Source organism: Gopherus evgoodei, chromosome 7, assembly GCF_007399415.2.
Source record: "Gopherus evgoodei ecotype Sinaloan lineage chromosome 7, rGopEvg1_v1.p, whole genome shotgun sequence".
Taxonomy (NCBI): Eukaryota; Metazoa; Chordata; order Testudines; family Testudinidae; genus Gopherus; species Gopherus evgoodei.
Window position 1 is genome coordinate 99,113,755 of NC_044328.1, and position 22,858 is coordinate 99,136,612.

At 44.8% G+C, this 22,858-nt stretch overlaps 1 protein-coding gene and 1 long non-coding RNA gene across 7 annotated transcripts in view; one reads left to right on the plus strand and one right to left on the minus strand.

Annotated features, from left to right (window-relative positions):
• CAPN1 (calpain 1) overlaps nt 1-13,416 on the plus strand; it is a 47,455-nt gene extending 34,039 nt beyond the window's left edge. For all 6 annotated transcript variants that reach the window (XM_030569386.1, XM_030569385.1, XM_030569388.1 and 3 more), the window contains 12 exons: nt 1,466-1,641; nt 2,141-2,152; nt 3,151-3,362; nt 4,070-4,109; nt 5,167-5,232; nt 8,358-8,415; nt 8,858-8,922; nt 9,160-9,228; nt 9,509-9,587; nt 10,397-10,513; nt 11,281-11,339; nt 12,199-13,416. In XM_030569386.1, the coding sequence (XP_030425246.1) occupies nt 1,466-1,641; nt 2,141-2,152; nt 3,151-3,362; nt 4,070-4,109; nt 5,167-5,232; nt 8,358-8,415; nt 8,858-8,922; nt 9,160-9,228; nt 9,509-9,587; nt 10,397-10,513; nt 11,281-11,339; nt 12,199-12,225 (980 nt within the window). In that variant the 3' untranslated portion in view covers nt 12,226-13,416. The remainder of the gene's footprint in view (nt 1-1,465; nt 1,642-2,140; nt 2,153-3,150; nt 3,363-4,069; nt 4,110-5,166; nt 5,233-8,357; nt 8,416-8,857; nt 8,923-9,159; nt 9,229-9,508; nt 9,588-10,396; nt 10,514-11,280; nt 11,340-12,198) is intronic.
• Nucleotides 10,520-22,772, minus strand: LOC115654724. The gene is made up of 3 exons (XR_004001248.1): nt 22,665-22,772; nt 20,080-20,179; nt 10,520-11,140 (listed from the first exon to the last, which is right to left on the minus strand). It is a non-coding gene; the product is annotated as an uncharacterized LOC115654724 (long non-coding RNA).
• Nucleotides 22,773-22,858: the final 86 nt, after the last annotated feature.

Genomic DNA, 22,858 nt, shown 5'->3' on the forward strand with positions numbered 1-22,858 from the left:
CTTGGGTTTCTCTCCCAAGTTCTCCCACAGCCCCCTCAGCTGCCGAGAGCAGCATCATGAGCAGCTCTGTGAGCTCCCCCTGCTGAGGAATGGCAAAGCAGCGCAGCAGTCTGTCCCCCTCCCCCTGCGCTGCTGTTTTCCTAGTGCAGCACAGAATAGGAGCATTCCAATGATTTGCTCTTTGTTTCCCAAACGGAGCAACACACAGATAATTCCCGGAGCTTTGAAAGGGGAGGGGCGCATGCCTGCAGGGCAGCAGAAATCAGAACACTGAGCAGAGCAATCAGGGCAGGCATTGTGGGATACTGAAGCCAGTTCTATCGGCAAAACAATCAGCAGTGTCTACACTGGCTCTTTGTCCACAATAAAGGGAGAGGAAAAGACAAGTCTCTTACAGGGGTGGAAGCTTTTTGTCGCCAAAACTGAGTGTTTTTCGGGACAAAAGTCCTATTGTAGTGTGTACGCTCTTGCTCTTTTATGCCAAAAGGCAGTTTTTGGTGACAAAACTTGCCAGTGTAGACAAGCCCTTAGTGCTAACCCACCCAGAACACCTGATCTTATCAAACTAGCCTGATACTGGCTGTTAAAACAGTTTTACACTGAGACGTACCAATTTCACTGCTCCCTGAGGAAGTGATTGTAGTTTACTGGAAATACCCTCTGCAGAGACCCATGTTAATGAGGAAAGCTCATTTCTAAATGTATATTTGCTGAATTACCACTGTTGCAATCAATTTAAACTATGAATGAGTGAACATTTTTATAACCATGAATACTGGTCTGTCCGTTCCCAGTGATTGTTTTATACTGGGATGGGCAGGTTTTCCTGACATTCAGGCATTCGTAAGAGACTCTTGGCTTAAAGGGTAAATCTACAGTGCAATAACTGTGTGTGCCTGCAGCTTGTGTAGATAGACCCAACCTAGCTTGGGTACCAATGGTACTGAAGCTGCGGCATCCCGGGCTTCCACAAGCTCACCCAGAACCCTAGGTTATTACTTGGGGATCTAGCCCATGCTTCCATTGCTTTATTGCTACCAGTGCCCAAGATAGCTATGTTAAAGCTATCTAAGGGCATGTCTACATTGGAAATTTCAAAACGCTGAAGTGTGGTCACGCGCAAGCGAGGGGAGAGACCTCTCCCAGCGCTCCTGGTAATCCACCTCCATGAGGCGATTAGCTCCGAGGGCTGGGAGTGTGGCTCCCAGCGCTCAGAACCTGTCTACACTAGCGCTTTAAAGTGCTCAGACTTACTGTGCTCAGGGGTGTGATTTTTCATACCCTTGAGCCAGCAAGTTAGAGCGCTATAAAATGTAAGTGTAGACAAGCCTTTAGGTATGTCTACGTGATGATCCACAGTCATGCCCCGTAATTGCAGTGCAGACTTACCCTATACTTAAAACAACCAGGAATATGTAAGGATAGCATATTGTTTAATTTATTCCTTTGTCTTCCTGCCATTCAGCTACATTCTGGATAAACCCTCAGTTTAAAATCCGACTGGAAGAGGTGGATGATAATGATGATGACTACAGCAGAGAATCGGGCTGCAGTTTTCTCCTGGCACTCATGCAGAAGCACCGTCGCAGGGAAAGGAGATATGGGAAGGACATGGAGACCATTGGCTTTGCTGTCTATGAGGTAACTATGAGCTCAGTAACAATCTGTGCTCTCAGAGATTCCTAGCTTCTGATTAGCACAACCTTCTTGTCTCTCTCCCCTCTGAGAATAACAGTTCTTTAGAAGATTAATAGGCTCACTTGGATATAATTAGCCTTCAGATGTTAGCTCATTGTTGAGCTGCCTCTGTACCTTGGATGAATTAACTTGTCACCCCAGCTTGTTGGGGCAGCAGGGCTTCCTTATAGGAACAATGATGGGGGCGGGTGACCTAGGGCTTCAAAGGTGAGTGCCCCTGAACAACATGTATCCTTCATTGCAATGACACAAGAGAAGAAAGGGATGTGAGGGGAAACCATTGCTTAAACTGTCATCCAGGCATAAATACTTTAAATGGTAATTATAGGATTGCAGAAGATGACTGGCCAAGCAAATAACTAACTAAATATAGATGTTATCTTTTTCCTGTTGGCTAACAGTTTCATTGTAACTTACTGACTTCTAATTTGTATTTCTACAGGTTCCTCGTGAGGTACGTATGGAAATTCTTTCATCAGATACCAACCATAGGTAATGCATATTTAAATCAATCCTTTTGGTAGGGGTAACATTGCATGATGATGCATAATGTGGCTTCACTTTGGATTCGGACACTTCTTCCTTTAGAAATGATCAAGGTGGCTCCAAGGCTTTTATTTTATATCCATCCCAGACAACCTGAAAGTTCTTTGATATTCATCCAGATCAAGGTCTGAACAGCATGTCTTACTTTTATGGAATTTTTCATTCTTCTAATGGCACACCATTAACAGGGATTGATGTACTGTAGTGACATTTTGTGTGTGTGTGAGTTTTCTGAGGTCCTATTTTTATTCTAAATATCTCTCTTAGGTACTTATATTGCCTCTTATCACTGTAATATAGGAGCACCTCATAATATCGCTGTGAGATAGGGAAGGATCCCTGTTTTACAAATGGAGAACTGAGAGTCTAAGTGACTTGCCCAAAGTCATACAGGAAGTCTGGTAGAGCAGGGACTTGAATCCAGGTCTCCTAGGTCCTCAGCTTTACCCTGACCACTGGACCATCCTTTCTCTTTAATGGCAGCCTTTCTGCTTCTCTGGGTTGGGCCATCCTACACTTGTTTTAAGAGGGATGGTACAGTTCCCTTCAGAGCCCAACAACACTGCTTTTGAGTTAGCCAAAGGAACGTGATGCAGTTCTCAGACCCTGCAGGCTGGGAATATGAGAACCTGAGGTTTGATTCAATATGTGGCAGCCAATACATTTATTTTCACTTGTTGTTTGGGCAGGAAATCTTATGTGGCACAGAGGAAAAATGCTAATGTCTTGACCACTCTGCTTCCAAAGGACCCTCTGTCTTTTTCCAAGGATCTTCCTTCTTATCTTTTATTGTGGTACTGTTGAAACATCCAGGTTAGCTAGATCTTTGTACTGGGCCTTTAGCAGCCTGTGTGGAGCAGAAGATTTGCCAGCTCATGGCGGTGACTATATGTCTCTCTCTGGCAGTTTGTAGGCCAGTCTGCAGTTCATTTGAAACGAGATTTCTTCCTGGCGAATGCCTCGCGAGCCCGCTCGGAGCAGTTCATAAACCTTCGTGAAGTCAGCACACGCTTCAAGTTGCCTCCAGGGGAGTATATTGTTGTGCCTTCCACCTTCGAACCTAACAAGGAGGGAGATTTTGTCCTTAGGGTCTTCTCAGAGAAAAAAGCTGGAACTGAGTAAGTAAGTTTCAGTCTTTGATTATGGCAAGTGTTTTGTGTGAACTAGTAGCTGTTTTCCAGGAATTGGGTCCCAGAAGATAAAGGGATGAATCATATCCAGTACCACTACCACCTCTTGCATCCCCATACTTTTTCTAACTGATGCTAGCCTATCAGGGCTTCCCAGTCAAGGGCCATATATGGAAAATTTTAATAATATCAAGGCTCTTTCACAGGGCTGCAGTTAGTACATGAGTGTGGGATTTTATTCATGTATCCCTATCATCATGTTTTTGCAATCTTTGGGAATCTTTGTTCCCAAGCATTATATTGTTCTCTCTCTGGCTGACTGTGAAGAAGGAATGTGACACAAACTTACTTATTCTAGATCAGCCAAGGCCTTTAGTCTGTGTGGCTGTGGAAACCAATATGTAGGAGATGTGATGGTTGGAAAAAGAGAGAGAGTATTGTGCCCTGCTATGCCAGAGATCCTGCATTAGAGCCTGTGATCTATTTGCCTGGGCCCGTAAGGATTTGTGGTTGCTAAACATTACTGAAACATAGGTACCAGCCTCTCTTGCACCCAGAAACTTTCCCCCCTGAGAACTAACGTATAGCATTTATACTTGCTCACACAATATTGTGACCACACAGTACCTCTTCTCTTGCCACAATGGTTTTGCTATTTTGATTCCTTCATGGACATTTTGTGTGTGTTTCTGCAGGGAGATGGATGATCAGATCCAGGCTAATCTTCCAGATGAGGTAAGAACCCCTTATCCCCTAACTTCTGCAAGAGCAGAGACCAAGGATTCCTTTTTGAGGTTTAAGACCACTCAGAGTTCTAGCAGTCACTTGGTTTCAATTCACAGCATGTGGCTATGTTCAGAAAGCCCTGTTTATGTAGTCATCATATGAGGCTCCTCCTCTTTCCATACATTCTTCTGACAACTTTTAAAAATTATTTTCTTTCCATGCTTGACCTTTCCAGTAGAATAGACAACTAGAACTTGGTAATTAGTAAGTGTTGTTTCCTTGCATAAGAAGCCAAAGATCCATCTATCAGTGCCATATTCCTAACTAGCTACTATGGCTCTATCCATGTAGTACAACTTCTGAGGCTGAGTCAGTCTAGTTGTCATGTAACCAGAGGCCTCAACAGCAGAAGATCTGGGTTGAACACAGATTTTTACCTACTATAGTTCCCCATCCCTCTGCAACAAGTCACTGCTCTCTGGGGAAACTGGACTTGTGTAAGAGTTCTGATTTAGTGGTGCGAAGGTCAGGGGCGGCTCGGTATTTTAACGCCCCAAGCATGCCTGCGGGAGGTCCCCGGTCCCGCGGATTCGGCGGCACGCTTGTGGGAGATCCACCGAAGCCATGGGACCGCCAGACCCTCCACAGGCATGAGGCCGAAGGCAACCTGCCTACCGCCCTTGTGATGACCGGCAGAGCACCCCCTGGGGCTTACCACCCCAAGCACGTGCTTGGCGTGCTGGTGCCTGGAGCTGCCCTTGGCGAAGATATTGCTTGAGTGACCTAAACCTAACTCCCTCAGGAGCTAAATGCATCATTTTCACTGCACAATCCCTCTCCTACTATTGAGAAGCTGAATGTGGGATTCAAATATTCAAATGTAGGATTCTACTACTTGGCTAGTGTTGCCATGATATCTTTACTACTTCTTCTGTATTCTCCTGTCCAGCCATGGGCTCACAACAAATTTGCTGAGATACATATTTCCTTGCTGCATGCCTTTCAGGGGCTGGGTACTTTACTCTTCTGAGAAGTAGCCAATCAAAAGTTTGTTCTCTTTCCTTAGAAAGTGCTTTCTGAAAGTGAGATTGATGACAGTTTCAAGCAACTTTTCAAGCAGCTTGCTGGAGCGGTAAGTGTGCTGTTCTTACTGAGTTAAGATGAAGGGGCAAATATATGGAGGCAATGTGGCTGGGGGGAGGGATAACTCAATGGTTTGAGCATTGGCCTGCTAAACCGAGGGTTGTGAGTTCAATCCTTGAGGGAACAGGGGTTAAAAAAAAAAAAAAAACTGTCTTGGGATTTGTCCTGTTTTGAGCAGGGGGTTGGACTATATGATCTCCTGAGGTCTCTTCCAACCCTGATTTCTATGATTCTTATTCCTTTGGCAGTGGGTGGAAAAGCAACGTGTATAAAGAAAAATCTATGTTCTGTATATAGTGGTCCCATTGAGGCGTCCCTACCTATTACAATATCGTTTTGTGAGCAGCTGGAGCAAGTGTAACCTTGCTTTATGTGTTCCCAAGTAAGAGTTAAAAGATCAGAAATAGAACCAAACTGCACTCTTTCAATTTGATCCTCCAGAGCAGTGACAGATAATTTAATTTATTGGAGGACTGTGAATGATAGAATTAAAGATTTTATTTAAAATAAAATAATTAGTTGAAGCAAACAGGCATTACAATATAACTGTATACTGCCTTTATGCGCACATTCCAAGATGAAATGGTGCATCCAGAGATGATTACTCTCTGGATGAGAAGAAGAGGAATATAATCCTCTCTCTAATGGTATTTTAATGGTGAACGAGTGCACTAATATAAAATTAGCATACTACTATTTTTATAATCAATTGTAACAACACCCCTTAATTAAGTCTGCCTTTTACCATATCTATATTTCCACTACCATATTTAATCTTCTGTACACTCAAAGTGAATGTCTTTTACTTATTGCCTTTAAGTATCAAACATCATTCTAATTATCATTTGCATCAATGCAATTTCGGCAGTTACCAATATTCCAAACCATCTAAAAATTTCCTTACAACACCTGCTAAAATCAGCTAAAACAAAAACATATTTACTACGTGACCATAATTTCTCTCTAACTTGCCTCTGAATTGTCTCACTTTCCTTCATTTCTGTTTTACTAGGCCTTATTATTATCAAGCCCAAGTTTAGGCCCAAAAACCAGTTTTTTATTTACCTTACAATCTAACATACACAAGCATCATCTCTATAGGTTACACAAGATAATATGCTTTCCAATTATTCAGCAAAATCAGCTGGCTGTATTGTTTGTCCTCTTTCGGGTTTAGGACACTTGAGCTGTGAATCGTCTAATTCTAAATCTTTTCTCCCCATACCATCCTTAGTCCAGCTGCTAGACTAACATTTTGCTTTATGTGATGTAAGGAGATAAGTATGATTAGGCCTCAGTAGCTGAATGGATTCCTTCCAAAGAAAAATGAGGTTCTACATGAAATGGTGTTGACTATCTTTTTAGGTGGCACTTTCCCCACTGCATCATTACTGAATTAATGCCTCCATGTGGTAGTAGGAGGGAGCACTGCTGCTGGAGGTTTTGCCTTGACAGTTTATGCAGGGCTGGTGCAAGGAAGTTTTGCGCCCTAGGCAAAACTTCCACCTTGCGCCCCCCTGTTCTGAGACGTCCCCCCCTCGCGGCTGCTCCCCCCCCGTTGCAACTCCTCCCCCCCCCAGGAGCCACGCGGCACCTCCCCACCCTAGCTCATCTCTGCTCCAGAAGCCCTGCTGTCGCGCCCGTTGCCGGGCTCGTGCCACGTGCGCTAAGCAGAGCTTCAGAGCTCTGCCCAGCTGCCGGCACCATTGCCGGCAATGAAAAGAATCGCATGAGATGGAGCAGCCGCTGTGCTGGGAGGGAGAGGGAGTCTGAGCCACCGGCAGGCAGCCCAGGAGTTCCCGTGGGTCAGCGTGCCACCGGCAGCCTGAACCCCTGGGCTGCCGGCAGCGCGTTGACCCAGGGGAACCCCTGGGATGCCTGCCAGGGCAGTGCGCTGACCCAGGGGAACCCCGGGCTGCCTCTTGGCGGTGGCGCGCTGACCCAGGGGAACTCCTGGGCTGGCTTCCGGCAGCAGCGCGCTGACCAGGGGAACCCCTGGGATGCCTGCCAGCTGCTCAGAGTCCCTCTCCTTCCCAGTGCAGTGGCCGCTGAAATGCTTTAAAAAAATTGGGGATGCTGCTTTTTGGCCCCCCAAATCTTGGTGCCCTAGGCAGTTGCCTAGTTGGCCTAAATGGTAGCACCAGCCCTGAGTTTATAGTAATTAGTGTTGAACATGAGTTCCCTGTGTGATGGTAATTAGCTAAGAGGGCAAACACAGTCTTTAGATGTATAAACAAGGTAATATAAAGTAGGAGAAAGGAGGTGGTATTACCTCTGTACATGGCATTAGTGAGACCATTCTGGTGTCCACATTTCGGAAAGGTTGTTGAACAATTGGAAAAAAGGTACAGAAAAGAGCTACAAAAACTATTCTAGGTCTGGAAAACATACCTTAATGTCGGAGACTTAAGAAGCTCAGTCTACGTAGTTTACTCAAGAGAAGAATGAAAAGTGACTTTATCCTGTTCCACAAGTAAATATATGGGGAAGAGATTTCTGAAAATAGACTGCTCTTTAATTTAGCAGAAAAGACACAGTGAGATCCAGTGATTGGAAGCAGAAGGTAGACAAATTCAGACTAGAAATAAGGGGACATTTTTAACAGTGAGGGTAATTAATCACTAGAATAACTTAGGTAGGGATGCGGTGGATTCTTCATCACCTGAAGTCTTCAGATCAAGACTGGATACCTTTCTAAAAGATTTGCCATAGCTCAAGTAGAAATTATGGGTTTGATGCAGAAATTATTGGGTGGGACTCTCCATCTTGTGCTATGCAGAAGGTCAGGCCTTTAAATCTATGAATCTCAAGCCACTGACTTGTCATAGAAATATAGAGGGTTTGGTCCAAGTCATTTTAGCCAAATTCCAATTTGAGTAATTATATTCTGCCTCTAAAAAGTCTCCGGAAGTTTCGGTTGGATAGCATATTCTTCACTTCCCATCCTAAACCAATGTGTGTTGTTGCTTTGCGCTGTTACTTGCTGCCACAATTCATCTAATAAATATGGCTGCATCTTAGCAATGGATAGTTCTGTACATCATTTGTACATCAGCTTAATCACTTTGGGGTGAGAGACAATAGAAATGCAGTATTATTTCTTTGGTCTTTTAGGATATGGAAATCAGTGTCTCAGAACTGCAGACTATCCTCAACAAAATCATAAGTAAACGTAAGTAATAGAAAAAACAGCATCACATAATTCAGCTGACCTATTAGTGTTATAGTCTGAATCTGCATATTTCTTGGTCAGTCTCTAATCTAGTGTACCATGTGATTCTCTTCTTGAAGTAGTACCAGCAGTCTGATGCACCCAGACTGGCAGCTGTAGCTTGGGCACTGGCACTCTTTTTTGAGTATCAGTGTAGGAGACAGAATCAATATATTTCTCTCTTCTACTGGTTGGAAGCAGTCTCATTATCTACTAGCAGAGGATGGAAATGAAAATAATTATTGCCTCACTCCTGCTTTAAGGTTGCATTCTTACATTAAATCTGAAAAGAACACAAAAAAGCTCAAATGTTTGTAATGAGGATGCTAGCTTTTCACACAGTGTGTTATAAACAACTCTGCTATGTGCCTTAACCCTGCCCCCTCTTTGCTTTAAATTCCAGATAAAGATCTCCGGACTAAAGGGTTCAGTACTGAGTCATGCCGAAGTATGGTGAACCTCATGGATGTATCCTCCTCCTGCATCTTTGTTACATCCTGGCCCTCTGGGTTGTGTCATGCCTGTAAGATGTAGACCAGTCACGAGGGGATTTTTTTAAAATTAAGTAAAAATGACATAGCTGCCAGGGTGCTAGTGTTTAGTGGAGACTTTGATTGGTTTCTTCTTGGGGTGTGATGGGAGAGGAAGTTCCTCTTCAGGAAGTAAGCTTGCAAACATTTCTCCTTAACAATTTTTCTTGAATAGAGAGATGGAAATGGGAAATTAGGACTGGTGGAATTCAACATCCTCTGGAACAAAATTAGGAGTTACCTGGTAGGTGAAGTTGCTATTGATCCCCTGCTTCTGCTTCCTTTAGCTTATCCATATCAATGACCGAGAATTTCCGACTTCACTTGAAAATGCTCTGGTACCAGCTCTGAAAAAGTGGTGCTTTTTTTAATCCAGTCTTTGTTGCTCGTGTACACAGCAATGTGGTACTTTTGCACATTTTCAGTAGACAGTGTGACTCTGTTTATTACAGTCCATGAGATTGCTTACACCACTGCAGGAGTGTCCAGTACCCTCATGTGTCCTTTTTTGTTTTTTTTTTAAGACTGTCTTTAGGAAGTTTGATTTAGACAAGTCTGGATGCATGAGTGCCTATGAAATGCGAATGGCGCTGGAGTCTGCAGGTGATGTATCACATACTTTGATGGAGTTAACTTACTACCTTGCATTTAATTCGTTTGTCGGTTAATTCATAATCTCTTCCATCAGAAACCAAACAACTACCATTTGTACCCTTTATTCCAACCACGGTGGAACCAAGGTTTTGATAGGTTTGTCAGATAATCCATCTAGGCACTGTAGAAAAATGATCAAATGGTTGTACAACAGGTTAAAATTCTGAGCAGAGCTAAAGAAGAGAGCTCCAGTAAGATCTGTGCAAATATGTTTTAGATGTAGCTGACCTAAGTGCTACTGTGCTCTGCACAAGAAATGATATGCCCTCTTGTGGTTGCACAGAAAACCTGAGTAGTTGCTTGTTACAATCCAAAATGACAAGATTTGATTGATAGTAGCAAAGAATAATCATACTGGATCAGATCAGTGGTCCATCTAACAGTCTATCCCATTTCCAACAGTGCCCATATAAGCTGCTTCAGAAAGTTATGGAGTAACCTGCCTACAGAGAAAGTTTCTTCCTAACCTCTCTTGGCTAATATCCTACAACATAAATATTTATATCCCGTCCAAAACTCTTGGGTTTTTTAATCCTTACTATAATTGAGAATATTCTGGTTATCCATATAAATGGCCAATCCTTTTCTGAATCATGCTAAATTCTTGGTCTCAGTGATGAATAAACAGATCTCTCTATACATACACGACTTTCCAAGACGGGTCTGTTCACTCCACATAATACCTGTGTGGCCTGAAATCAAGTGATGTAATGCTGTTTTAAATTGCTTGACTTTTTAATATAGTAATGTCTTGACAGGCTTTAAACTGAACAAGAAACTCTATGAATTGATCATCACCCGTTATTCTGAGCCTGACTTGGCTGTTGACTTCGATAACTTTGTGTGCTGTTTAGTGCGACTTGAAACCATGTTCAGTGAGTACAAAATTTCTGAGAGTATTTTTATGTTTCTAACTTGTTGTTTCTTACCATGTGGGTATGAATTTCCTGTTATGGTACTATACAGATATTGCTGTGCACAACCCAGCTGGAAATCAGACTCTAACCTACTCAGCTTTAAAATATTCTCTTGATCTGTGCCAGCTCATGAAGTTTGGGTACTAATGCCCATGGTACCAAGTAACCCATTTGGTGCTGACAGTGAGTATTTTCCCAACAGTCAGCATTTTGCATTGGCACTATTCAAACTCTTAATTGTGAGTCATTGGTTGATGGTGCTACTCACAAAATATTTAATAACTGTTGTACAGCTATTTATTGGGATTAGCAGACTATAAAAGGTGGCAGAGGGCAGGGATAGCTCTTTGATGGAGAGATTACTAGTTGAAGTATCTATTAGTAATTTTATTGCAAATACCAGCACTCCCATTTATTTTTTAACCCCGTCTTTATTTAGATTTGAAAGGTCTAGATCCTACCTTTATTCTGTTGGTAGCCAGAATTGTACGTGGTTCATTCAGTGGATTCTGATGCGATGTTGGATTAAAAAGCAGTAAAGGGAAGGTAAATGTTCTCCAGCAGGTTTTCTTGGTGAAGCGGTACCTACTCCATTTGGAGAGAATTCAGAGGTATATTACTTTCTATAGGAGGTCTGAGAATTACCCATAGGCATAAACATTTTTAAACGGTGCAATTAAAAAATAATAATTACAAAACATTCCCCTCTTCCCCCATCTCTGTAGGGTTTTTTCAATCTCTGGACACAGATAAAGATGGAATTGTCACTTTCGACTTATTTAAGGTACTTTTTTTTTTTTTCCTCCACTGCTTTGTGTGGATCTCTTACTTCCCATACCTGGTCCTCTGGAGTAGATATTAACACCTCCTATGTTAGTCTTGCTCCTCTCCTTGTTCTTTATTTTAGGAGTCATAAGAACAATAATTACAATTCACTACACATTCAGCCACAAAAGAGGTAGTGATAGTGTTCTCCAGTATTTAGTGCAAATGATAGAGAATTAGGATTTCTTGGTTCTATCCCAGCCATCTCACCAATTTTGGGCATATTAGTGTGCCTCAGTTTACCCATCTCTAGCAAGAATACCTACCTCATACAGATGTTATGAGGCTTTGAATTTATTAATACTTACTACTACAACTACTAATTTGTAGTCCTTGATGAAAGTGGCTATGGATATGCAAAGAATTATAATTAATGACTAATCTGTAAATTTGCCCCCCAAATGTTCCCATAAACTACCTCAGTTTTTAATACAAACTGGTAGATTTACCAAGTCTTTTTGATTTATTTTATCCTAGCAGAGTAATGATGTCAGCTAGTGGTCTCCTCATCTGGGGCCTGATCCAAAGACCACTTTTAATAGAAGTCATTCCTCTGCTTTCAGTGGATTTTGGATCATGCCCTTAGGTGGATATAAAGTAGAGTCTGAAAGGCTTGGAGCGAGAAGAGGGCATAGACACACACTTTTATTGTACAAAACAAACATGTTATGCTATACATGCTTTGGAGTGTTCCTCCCTTTAGATGTAGTACAAAGAAATATACACTGATTCCTGGTTAATATGATAATAGTTTCAGGTGGAAATGGAGATGCAGGTTCCTGGAGATGATTCACATTCTCTTTCTTTCTCCTCTGCAGTGGTTACAGCTAACCATGTTTGCTTGAAGAAGACAAGGAGCCACTCCTACCCAGCCATTCAACTTTCTTCCCCATGAAATCTCATCTGCAAGTGCCTTTGCCTTGGGATAAGGGGGAGGGAGGGTTGTCTCCTCCTCCTTGCTGCCTCTACTCCTTGCCCCACGCCTACAGAAGCCTCACTTTGGACAAGGGGACCCCACGCCTATGCATGGAGATACTCTTATCAGTTCCTACCCTTATGCCTGGTTGACTTGTCCTTGCAAGCCTTTCTGCACCTTCTGTCAGGCAGCTAAAACCATTCTGTTTTTAATATTTAGTGCAACATTTTGGTGAGAAACTGCAGGACACCATGCCAAAGCCACATATGGGCCTTCTCATTCAATTATGTGCTCATTTTTTTAAATGGATAAGTACCTCTGATGATCTACCCTCTTGCAGAGCCCGCCATGCAGAGTATCCTAGAAAATTTGCTGCTTTCCAGAGGTCACATTTTCTCCGCACTTTGCTTTTTGGATTTGTTCTTGATTGCTTTGTTAGTGAAGATTCTAACTAAAGTGCTAAATATTACAATTTGCCAAGGCAACCTCTTCTCCTCCTCCCCCTCCCTTACGGTCCCTGTATTACTGGTCTTTACTCTCCCCTCTTCTCCCCTCGCCAACCTCCAGAACTTCCATTTCAGCCTCTGGCTTTTTGTTTTTAAATGTCCTGAGACAGACCCCAAAAGGATTAGGGCTGCAGTTGCAGGTCTCCTTCAGTGAGACCTTCATGCTCTCTTTACACCTGAGAATATACATGAGAGAGGAACAGTGAGAAAGGGCCCAGCAAACTGGAATGTATGCATTTCATTTGTGGTGCACTGTGAAAAGCCTTCACCTTGAGATGGCTGATGTGGGATTTCTTGTGCCTCAAGACTACAATAGCCAAACACCTTTCACCTTTGCCTTTCCACACTTCTGCTGTATTTATCCAAGCTTAAAGTGGCATGAACGTTCTCCAAAGCTCTCTCCCCCTGAGGTTAAACTGTTCTTGTCATTTGCTATTTTTTATATTCCTGTATGTGATAAGAGGATTGAGGTGATTAGCATGCTTATTTAACATTGCCAGGAGTGTCAATATCAGGGATTAAGTTACAGACACATACCGAGTAGTTTTATTTTGTATTGTAGAAACCGAATGTTTTAATGCCAAAAATAAATTTTAAAAGTACTATTAAAACTATTTTCTCTGTGTTTATTCTCTTCTGTTCCTTTTAAAAATGTAGCTATCCTGTCATTTTGGGTTATTAGATTAGCACATATACACAAAGCTCCACTACAAAGCAAAACAAACTCTATATCCAAGTTTCTCTGGTTCAGACTGGCAGGGGCAACTCTAGCCTTTTTGCCACCCCAAGCATGGCAGGCAGGCTGCCTTCGGTGGCTTGCCTGCAAGAGGTCCCTGGTCCCGGGGCTTTGGCATACCCGCCGTCGAATTGCTGCCAAATCCACGGGACCAGCAGACCTCCCACAGGCAAACCGTCGAAGGCTGCCTGACTGCCGCCCTTGCAGGGACCGGCAGGGCACCCCCCGTGGCTTGCTGCCCCAGGCACACATTTGGAGCGATGGTGCCTGGAGCTGCCACTGCAGACTGGACTTAAGTGGTTATGTGCCAAGGTCTGGGCCAGCAATCCGTCTCCAGAGAGAAATACTAACTGGCACTCTAAATGTTGGAGTTAAAGTTAAGGTGTAAAATATACTGAATCTGAGAAGCCAAATAGTGTGAATTTAAAAAAAAAAAAGTATGCCTACTTACCACTCATGTTGAAAATATAATACTTTTAAAATCAATTCTAGCATTCTGATTATACTATTGGAAACCTGGGGGCAGATAGTCATCAAGTATAAATTGTTTATAGCTCCACTGAGGTCATGAATTTGGAACTATGACAATTACCGCCCTATAACAACTTACATCAGACAAAGCTCTGCCTCAAACAGATTAGTAATAGCATGGGAGACAGAAAATGGGATAATTTGGATTATTGGCTACAGTAATTTTACCAGTAAGCATCATAGATGAATCCATGTTTGAAGGGTTTAGGGATTTTTAATATTTTAATCAACTGTTAATTTAGTTTAAATAATTTGTTTTATAAATTAGAAGCATAACTATCCTTGGCATTGGTCACTAAAACAATCATTCAGTGAACTTGGCTCTTTAGCTATAAAACTGTACAAGTGAGATAATGTTTGTAAAGTGCTTTGAGATCTAAAAAGTTCTAGGTATAAGAATGAAGCAAAATTCTTTTATATTCAATATACTGCCTGGCGAGATTCCAAATTGATTAAGGATATCAAAAATCCATACTGTTGGCTATTGGTATATAAAATGAGATCTGCATGTTACCAGTCTGATTACCTGTCCTCAATCAACCCATGGCTTTTTTTTTTTGCGCTTCGACAGTTTGAGTGTTTTTGTTTGTTTTTTTTTTTTGCTTGGGCTGGCAAAAATGGTAGAGCAGGCCCTGGCTTCTGCAGAGATACAGAATTCATCTGTCTCGCATAATTTTGTATTTTCCCGCATAAAAAACATTTGCCTATGTCCCGCAGTTCCACCTAACACACTAGAGGCCGCTGTGGCGCCAGACTAGCCAGCTGCATTCATGCACCACAGCGGCCTCTCATGGGCAAAAGGGGGAACTGCAGCACTTAGGCAAAAAAAATTTATTCAGGAAAATACAAAATTCTATGCCAGTGCTGCAGAATTCCCCCAGGAGTAGAAGTTCCCATAGCACCCTGCCTGCCGAGCCAGGTTAGAACAGAGTGGGGCACACAAGACTGCTGGGGGGTGTGTCTCACAGATTGGGGTTCAGAATGGCTAGTGGGGGGAAAGACTGGAGCCTGGGCTCAAAGCTCGTGGGGTTACTGGTTGAGCTTGGGGATGGGGGCTGCAGAAACCTGTGGGGATGAGGGGTGTGGGGAAAGGGGCAGATGTGCCTGACTGAATGGGAGAGGTTTGGGGTCAGCCAGGGTCTGTATGGGGGAGACATCACAACACCCTGACAATCCCCCCCCCAAAAAAAATCTCCCACCCACACCCAACATCCTCCAGGTTCACTCCTAAGCTCCTTCCCTCTCCCTTAGCTCCTCTGTTACCCCTGACTTCCCCAAGCCTGTGCACTGCTTCTGATAGGTGCAGAAAATACAGTTCTGTATTGTAATTTAAATGAATTACACACCATTCTGTATTAACATACCTAGTGAGGAACCTATTTGTCAAGAAAAATCAATTTTTTTAATCTGTATTGTTACAGGCATGCTTGCTTACAAATATTTTGAAATACATTACCAAAATATTTGTAAGTGGCAAGAGTATATTGTGTTATTTTGACAAAATATGCAGAGTTTTGAAGAATTTAATTTTTTGGTGCAGAATTCCCCCAGCAGTACTGCAGTGTAGACATTTGGGCTCAGTGAAATTCCTAGAGTCAGAGCTCAAGCTCAAACATCTACACTGCAGTTAAACAGCCCTTTAGCCTGAGCCCTCTAAGCCCAAGTCAGCTGCCACAGGCCAGCTGCAGGTATTTAATTGCAGTGCAGGCATATCTAAGAGGGCCAGTGTGAGTGTGAGTAGCCTAAGACTGACTCACTGCTCTGTACACTTGGTAAGTATCCCCACATGAGCAAAAGTGACAAGATAATTTAATAAGTACCAACTGATTAACCAGTCAACAAGGGGATTCAGCTCGTCAACTGAGGATGTCAGAGAGAGAGAGAGAGGGACAGACAGAAAGCTAGAGGGAAAGGAACAGGAGTCCAGCATCTCAGAGAGGTGTGATGTCTCTTCCCCTCCTGCCCTGTGCCTTGGCAGTAGGTAAAGGCTTGGTGAAAAGCCTTATGCCACAAAGAACATTGTAAATAAAGCACATAGCATAGAACTTGCCAGTGGTGTGCATGAAGACTGTGTGCAGTAAGGAATCCAAGATGAGAGAACCCTGCCCCAGCCCTGTCACGGTCATGGACATTTTAAAGGGATACCTCACAGCTAGGGTTGCCAACTTTCTAATTACAGAAAACTGAACATCCCTGCCCTGCCCTGCCCCACCCCATCCCTTTCTGAGGCCCTGCCCTCCACTCACTCCATCTCTCTTTGCTTGCTCTCCCCCACCTTCACATGCTCTTTTTCACTACAAAGCCCAACAGGCACCAGGAAAAGACCAGGAGCTGCAACAGTTCTAATATGGGAGATGGAATATGTGATTCAGATACCCTTCACCTCACCAGGGAGAGATTTTAAACACTACTAGAAAATTAAACGTTTAAAACTTCTTCTGAAGTGTAAAGAAGATACAAACAATATAACCCAAAAGCAGTTGTAATGAGAGTGCCAATTGAAACTACTTAAATTTATATTTCCAGTTTTGCCCCATCATGCATGTATTAAGTCCAATAACTTGTTAAACAGTTTTGTTTGGCTAAAACAGAGGTCAGCAACCTTTCAGAAGTGGTGTGCCAAGTCTTCATTTACTCACTGTAATTTAAGGTTTCATGTGCCAGTAACATATTTTACATTTACAGCGGCTGGCGGACAGAACCCCAGACTGGCAGTGGGCTGAGCAGGGCCACTAGTGTGGATCCGGTATGGCAGATGGAACTCCAGACTGGCAGTGGCCTGCTGCCAGTCTGGAGTTCCATCTAGCGGCCCCTGCCAGCCAAGTTCCCAGCCTCCAGCCTTGCACAGCCCACTGCCAGTCTGGGGCTCCATCCGCTGGCCCCTGCCAGCCGGGGTCCCGGCCGCCAGCCCTGCTCAGCCCGCTGCCGGCCTGGGGTTTCATCTAGTGGCCCCTGCCAGTCGAGGTCCCAGCCGCCAGTCCCGCTCAGCCCACTGCCAGTCTGGGGTTCCTTCCGCTGGCCCTGCTCAGCCTGCTGCTGGCCTGGGGTTCCGGGCCGGCAGTGGGCTGAGCAGGGCCGGTGGCTAGGACCCCAGGCCAGCAGCAGACTGCCACAGAAAAATCAGCTCATGTGCCGCCTTTGGCATGCGTGCCATAAGTTGCTGACCCCTGGTCTAAAGCACTTCTGGAAGACATGCATCTGGTCTTGATTTAAAGACCTTATGAGATGGAGAATCCATCACTTCCCATTGTAATCTGTTCCAATTGTTAATCACTCTCAGTGATAAAAATATGTGCCTTATTTCTAATTTGATTTTTTTCTGGCTTCATCTTCCACACTTTTTTTATGCCTTTCTCTGCTAAATGAAGGAGCCCTGTGGTGTGAGCTAAGATCAAGTGTGAGTAGTCTCTTGGCCTATCCAAGGCCGTGATCAAGTGTCTTGATGTTTTTGGTCTTTTGGCCTCGAGATGAAAACCTTGTCTGACTCTCTGGGACCTAGAGGTGAAAATATTATCTAAGTTATATCTGATATTATTTCCCCATGAAGATACTTCTACACCATAATCAAGTCACCTCTCAGTCTTATTTCTGATAAACTAAACATATTGCCCTCTTTAAGCCTCTCATAAGCATTTTCTCTAGTCCTCAAATTATCTTTGTGGCTCTCTTCTACACCCTCCCCAATTTTTCAACATCCTATTTAAAATGTAGACACCAGAAACAAGATACAGCATTCCAGTATTTGTTTCAACAATGCCATATACATATACTCCTACATGCTAATATTGCTCTCTAGAATGGATGAATAACAAAAGGGTGAATAGGTCAAAGTGAATTTAAGCTTCAAATGCAGGTGATTAAGACAGCAAGTAAGAATACAACTTGTAAAACAGAAATTGGAGATCAATTTTACTTTCTCAGGGGTTAATGGGTAATCCAAAAGGGAAACTAAGAATCTGCTCCATTCTTAGCTCTATTTTCTTAATAACTTGTCAGATATTGCTCTTGACAAGTACAAAACCTGATTTGTTCATGTCACGTCATCTGTATAAATGTTTTGTATCATTCAACATTGGTGCAACAATTCTGTTCCATCTATGAGAAAATGGACTACAGTTCACATTTGTTAGTGTTGGTAACTTGTGGAAATGATAAACCAATAAATATATTTTTATTTCATAAATGCCTATATTGTAATTGTGTGTGGAATTAGGACCATGCATTATCACAGCTGCAATGGGTCTATTAGCAGGGGTGTGACAGATATGGGGGTGCCAGCTCTGAGAGGTGGAGAGGATGGGTGGAAGAATGCTGTAAGGGGTACAGAGCTGGGATGAGTAGGTGTGGGGGGCAGGATGGGAGAGGGATGAGGTTGCAGGGGGGTGGGACAGGGAGGGATGCAATGATAGGGGAATGGAGGTGCAGGGGGTTTGGAACGGGGAGGGATTCAGTGAGGAGGGGGTGCAGCCCCATTCCCAGCACTTTGAAATGGGGATACACATACCTTCAACTCCTGGGTGTCACCAACAGGGCAACAGACCGCAGTTTGCTGCAGCTCAAGCCCAGCCACACTAGGAGAAGAGCGCTGGGCAACAGAGAGAGAGAGGTACGCGCCACATGACCCCTCAACTGCCACCTGATGAGTGCTTGCGAGTGGCACTAATTACTCCCCTGTCCTGACCCAGCCAATGGGAAATATGCCTGAGGGCGGGGCAACACGCAGATACCCCCGGCAGCACCTAAGGCTAGGAGCCGGACATGCAGGCTGCTTCCTGACCTGGGAGCCACATGGTCCACAGCTTGGTGGCTAGCAGGAAGCCTGTCAGCCCCACTGCAGCGCTGTGTAAACCAGACATTCAACAGCCCAGTCAGCGGTGATGACCGGAGCCTCTAGGATCCCTTTGTGTGACCCGAGGGATTCTAATATATATTTTTTAAGTTTTAATTCTTTTATGCATACCGATGGCCCTCTTAGGGAGGTTATTCAAGATTGTCAGTACCTACTGAAAAATCAAAGGGAAAAATTTGTTGCAAGTCACCTCTAAACTTTACATTACAGATGTGATGAGTGGTCAGTTCTTATCCTGGTTATTTATTGAATTCTACAAAATTGCTAATATTATTAGCCCAGAAAACCAATTATTACTATTAGTTGTATTGTAATGGTGCCTACCCTAGACCTGGGGTTTTCAAACTGCGGGTCGCAATGCAGTACTGTAAGGCACTGGGTCATGGCGGTTCTGGTCAGCATTGCCGACTGTGCCACTAAAGTTCTGTCGGCGGTGCTGCCCGGCTAAGGCAGGCTAGCCTCTACCAGTTCTGACACCACGCTGCGCCCAGGAAGCGGCCAGCAGCACATCCGGCTCTTAGGCGGGGGAGGGGCACAGGACTCTGCCTGCTGCTCCTGCCCCAAGCAGTGCCTGCAGGCAAGAGCTGCACATAGCTGCTTGTGTGCCTCTGCCTAGGAGCCGGATCTGCTGCCAGCTGCTTCTGCAACACAGTGTGGGCTGCGGTGCCAGGACAGGCAGGAAGCCAGTCTTGGCACCTCGCTGCATGCTGACCAGGAGCCGCCCAAGGTAACCCCATGCCCCAGCCCTGAGCTCCCCCCCCAAACCCAAAGCCCCTTCCTGCACTCCAAATCCCTCATCCCCAGCCCCACCCCAGAGCCCACACCCCCAACCCATAGCCCTGACCCCTTCCCACAGCCAAATCCCCTTCCCAGAGCCCCCTCCCACACCCTGAACCCCTCATTCCCAGCCCCACCCCACCACCCTCACCCCACCCTCTGCCCCAGCTCTGAGCCCTTCCAACACACCAAACCCCTCATCCCCAGCTCCATTGGGTCATGGGCACCCATTTTCTTCAACTGGGTCACCAGAAAAAAAGTTTGAAAACCATTGCCCTAGACACCCCATCTGCATTGCGCAAGCAAGTCTACACAACCAAAAGACAGACAGTCATTGGCCCAAAGGATTTACAATTTAAACGAAATCAGATAAAGATAACTCACACTTTATCTTTAGGAGTATGATCCTAAGAGACAGCGAGGAAAGCTTGACTTATGCACCAGAATTTCCATCTTTGCAAGATCAGGGCCTTAACTGTTGAAGCTAATGGGAATTAAAAGTGCAAAGCAATGCTTAAGATTGGGCCTGGTAACTCCACATACTAACACCTCCCTGCTGTTCCCTTCTATGGGGAGCTGTGGGGCATGAGTCAGGGAAATACAATAAAATGTAGGGACATGAAGGAATAAAATAAAATTCACTGACTTTAAAAGTCTCTGTTTTTTCTTGCTCTTTCTTCTCTGTTTTTCTTCTTCCACCTACAGCTTCCATTCTCACCCTCCTGTTCCCTGTGTTCATTGGGTATTATCTTGTTTCTATCATTTGTAGTTCTTTCTTTTAAAAAAAAAAAAAAGTTCTCTCTCATTCCCTGAGTGCAGCCCTGCTCTCTAATGACTTATCTACACACACAAGTTGTAACAGTTTCACATAAATTGGTTTAAAAGCCAATTCAGTCAAATCAGCACAAACCCATGGGTGGGCACATTTACATTGGTTTAAAACAAGCTAAACTGCTACAAGTAAAGTTTAAATCTGTTTAAGAGGAACCACATGAAAAGTTGCAGCAGTTTACCTCACTATGTTTAACACAAGAATGCCATACTGGGTCAGACCAAAGGTCCATCTAGCCCAGTTAGGGTAACCAGACAGCAAGCGTGAAAAATCAGGACATGGTGTGTGTGGGGGGGGGGAGGGTAATAGGAGCCTATATAAGAAAAAGCCCCAAATATTGGGACTGTCCCTATAAAATTGGGACATCTGGTCACCCTAAGCCCAGTATCCTGTCTTCCAACAGTGGCCAGTGCCAGGTGCCCCAGAGGGAATGAACAGAACAGGTAATCATCAAGTGTTCCATACCCTGCTGCTCATTCCCAGCTTCTGGCACGCAGAGGCTAGGGACACCATTCCTGCCCATCCTGCCTAATAGCCACTGATGGACCTATCCTCCATGGATTCATCTAGCTCTTTTCTTAACCCTGTTATGGTCTTGGCCTTCACAACATCCTCTCCAAGGGGTTCCACAGATTGACTGCATTGTGTGAAGAAATACTTCCTTTTGTTTGTTTTAAACCTGCGGCCTATTAATTTCATTTGGTGACCCCTAGTTCTTGTGTTATGAGACGTAGTAAACAACACTTCTTTATCTACTTTCTCTACACCAGTCATGATTTTATAGACCTCAATCATATCTCCCCTTAGCCATTTCTTTTCCAAGCTGAAAAGTCCCAGTTTTACTAATCTCTCCTCATATGGAAGCCATTCCATACCCCAGATAATTGTTGTTGCCCTTTTCTGAACCTTTTCCAATTCCAGTTTATCTTTTTTGAGATGGGGCAACCACATCTGCACGCACTATTCAAGATGTAGGCATGCCTCTATATAAATCCATGGTAACATGATATTGTCAGTCCTATTATCTATCTCTTTCTTAATTATTCCCAGCATTTGGTTTGCATTTTTGACTGCCGCTGCACACTGAGTGGATGTTTTCAGAGAACTCTCCACAATGACTCCAAGATCTCTTTCTGGAGTGATAACACCATGCAACACAACATTGTATGCACACTAAGCCTTTAAGGGGGCTGTTTCTCCGCAATCTCTTCTCTGCTAATCAAAGGACTCTTCCTTCCCCTTAAAATATTTCCCCTTCAGAACTCTCCTGCCCCATCCCTCGGCCTCTTAATCTCTCTCCCTCAGGGAGAGGTTATATCAATTCCACTCTTGGAGGAGGAATGGGCAGGGCTGGTGCAACCACTTAGGTGACCTAGGCAGTTGCCTGGGCACTAGGATTTGGTGGGTGCCATTTTCGTTGGCAGCAACCACGGTGGCCGGATCTTTGGCCATCCCAGTCACCGCTGGCATTTAGGCAGAGGGAGCTGGGGCAGGGGCCATGGGGAGGGCCGCCTGCAGCAAGTAAGGTGGGGGAGCAGCACACAGGGGAACTCCTCACACCAGCTCACCCTTGCCCCATCTCCTCCCCAAGCACAACGTGGCTGCTTCACTTCTCCCACCTCCCAGGCTTGTGGCACCAATCAGCTTAGGCGCCGCAAGCCTGGGAGGTGGGAGAAGTGAAGCAGCGATGCGATGCATGCTTAGGGTGAAGGCAGGGGTGAGCTGGCGGGGGGGTAACCTCAGGGCAGAGGGTGGCGAGTTGCCGCAAGGGGGAGGGCACCTCAGGGCAGAGCTGCCAGCTGGGGGGCCCTCAGGGTAGGGGAGACACAAGGTGGAAGTTTCACCTAAGGCACAAAACATCCTTGCACTGGCCCTGGGAATGGGGAGGCTCAATTTATCTAACCCCGCTCAGGACGCTCCTGCCCAGCTCGCTCACGCTCCCCGCACCAAAGCGCCTCATCCTCCACCCTGACTGTCCTGTGCCCCCACCCGCCTTCCGAGCGCTATCGGCAGCGCGAGACCAACCAACGAACCCTCGGGGGGGAGGGACACCGATCCGCAAGCCAGCCTCCCCCTGACCCGCACCGTTCCCAACCTCCCACGCGACCCGAAAGGGGAAAAACAGCCCCGCCCCTACCGGCCTCCAGCCCCGCCTAGGGCCTCACATAGGCCGCTCGGATGTGTGGCCACGCCCCTCAGCTATGGTTTTGGTCACAACCGACGCGGTATTTCTGAGGGCGCTACCCCGTCTTCTCCCTAGTAGCCGCTCAGTAGCTAGCTACGCCCAGTCGGAATAGGCCACGCCCCTTAGGCGGCTGGAGGCAGGGGCGG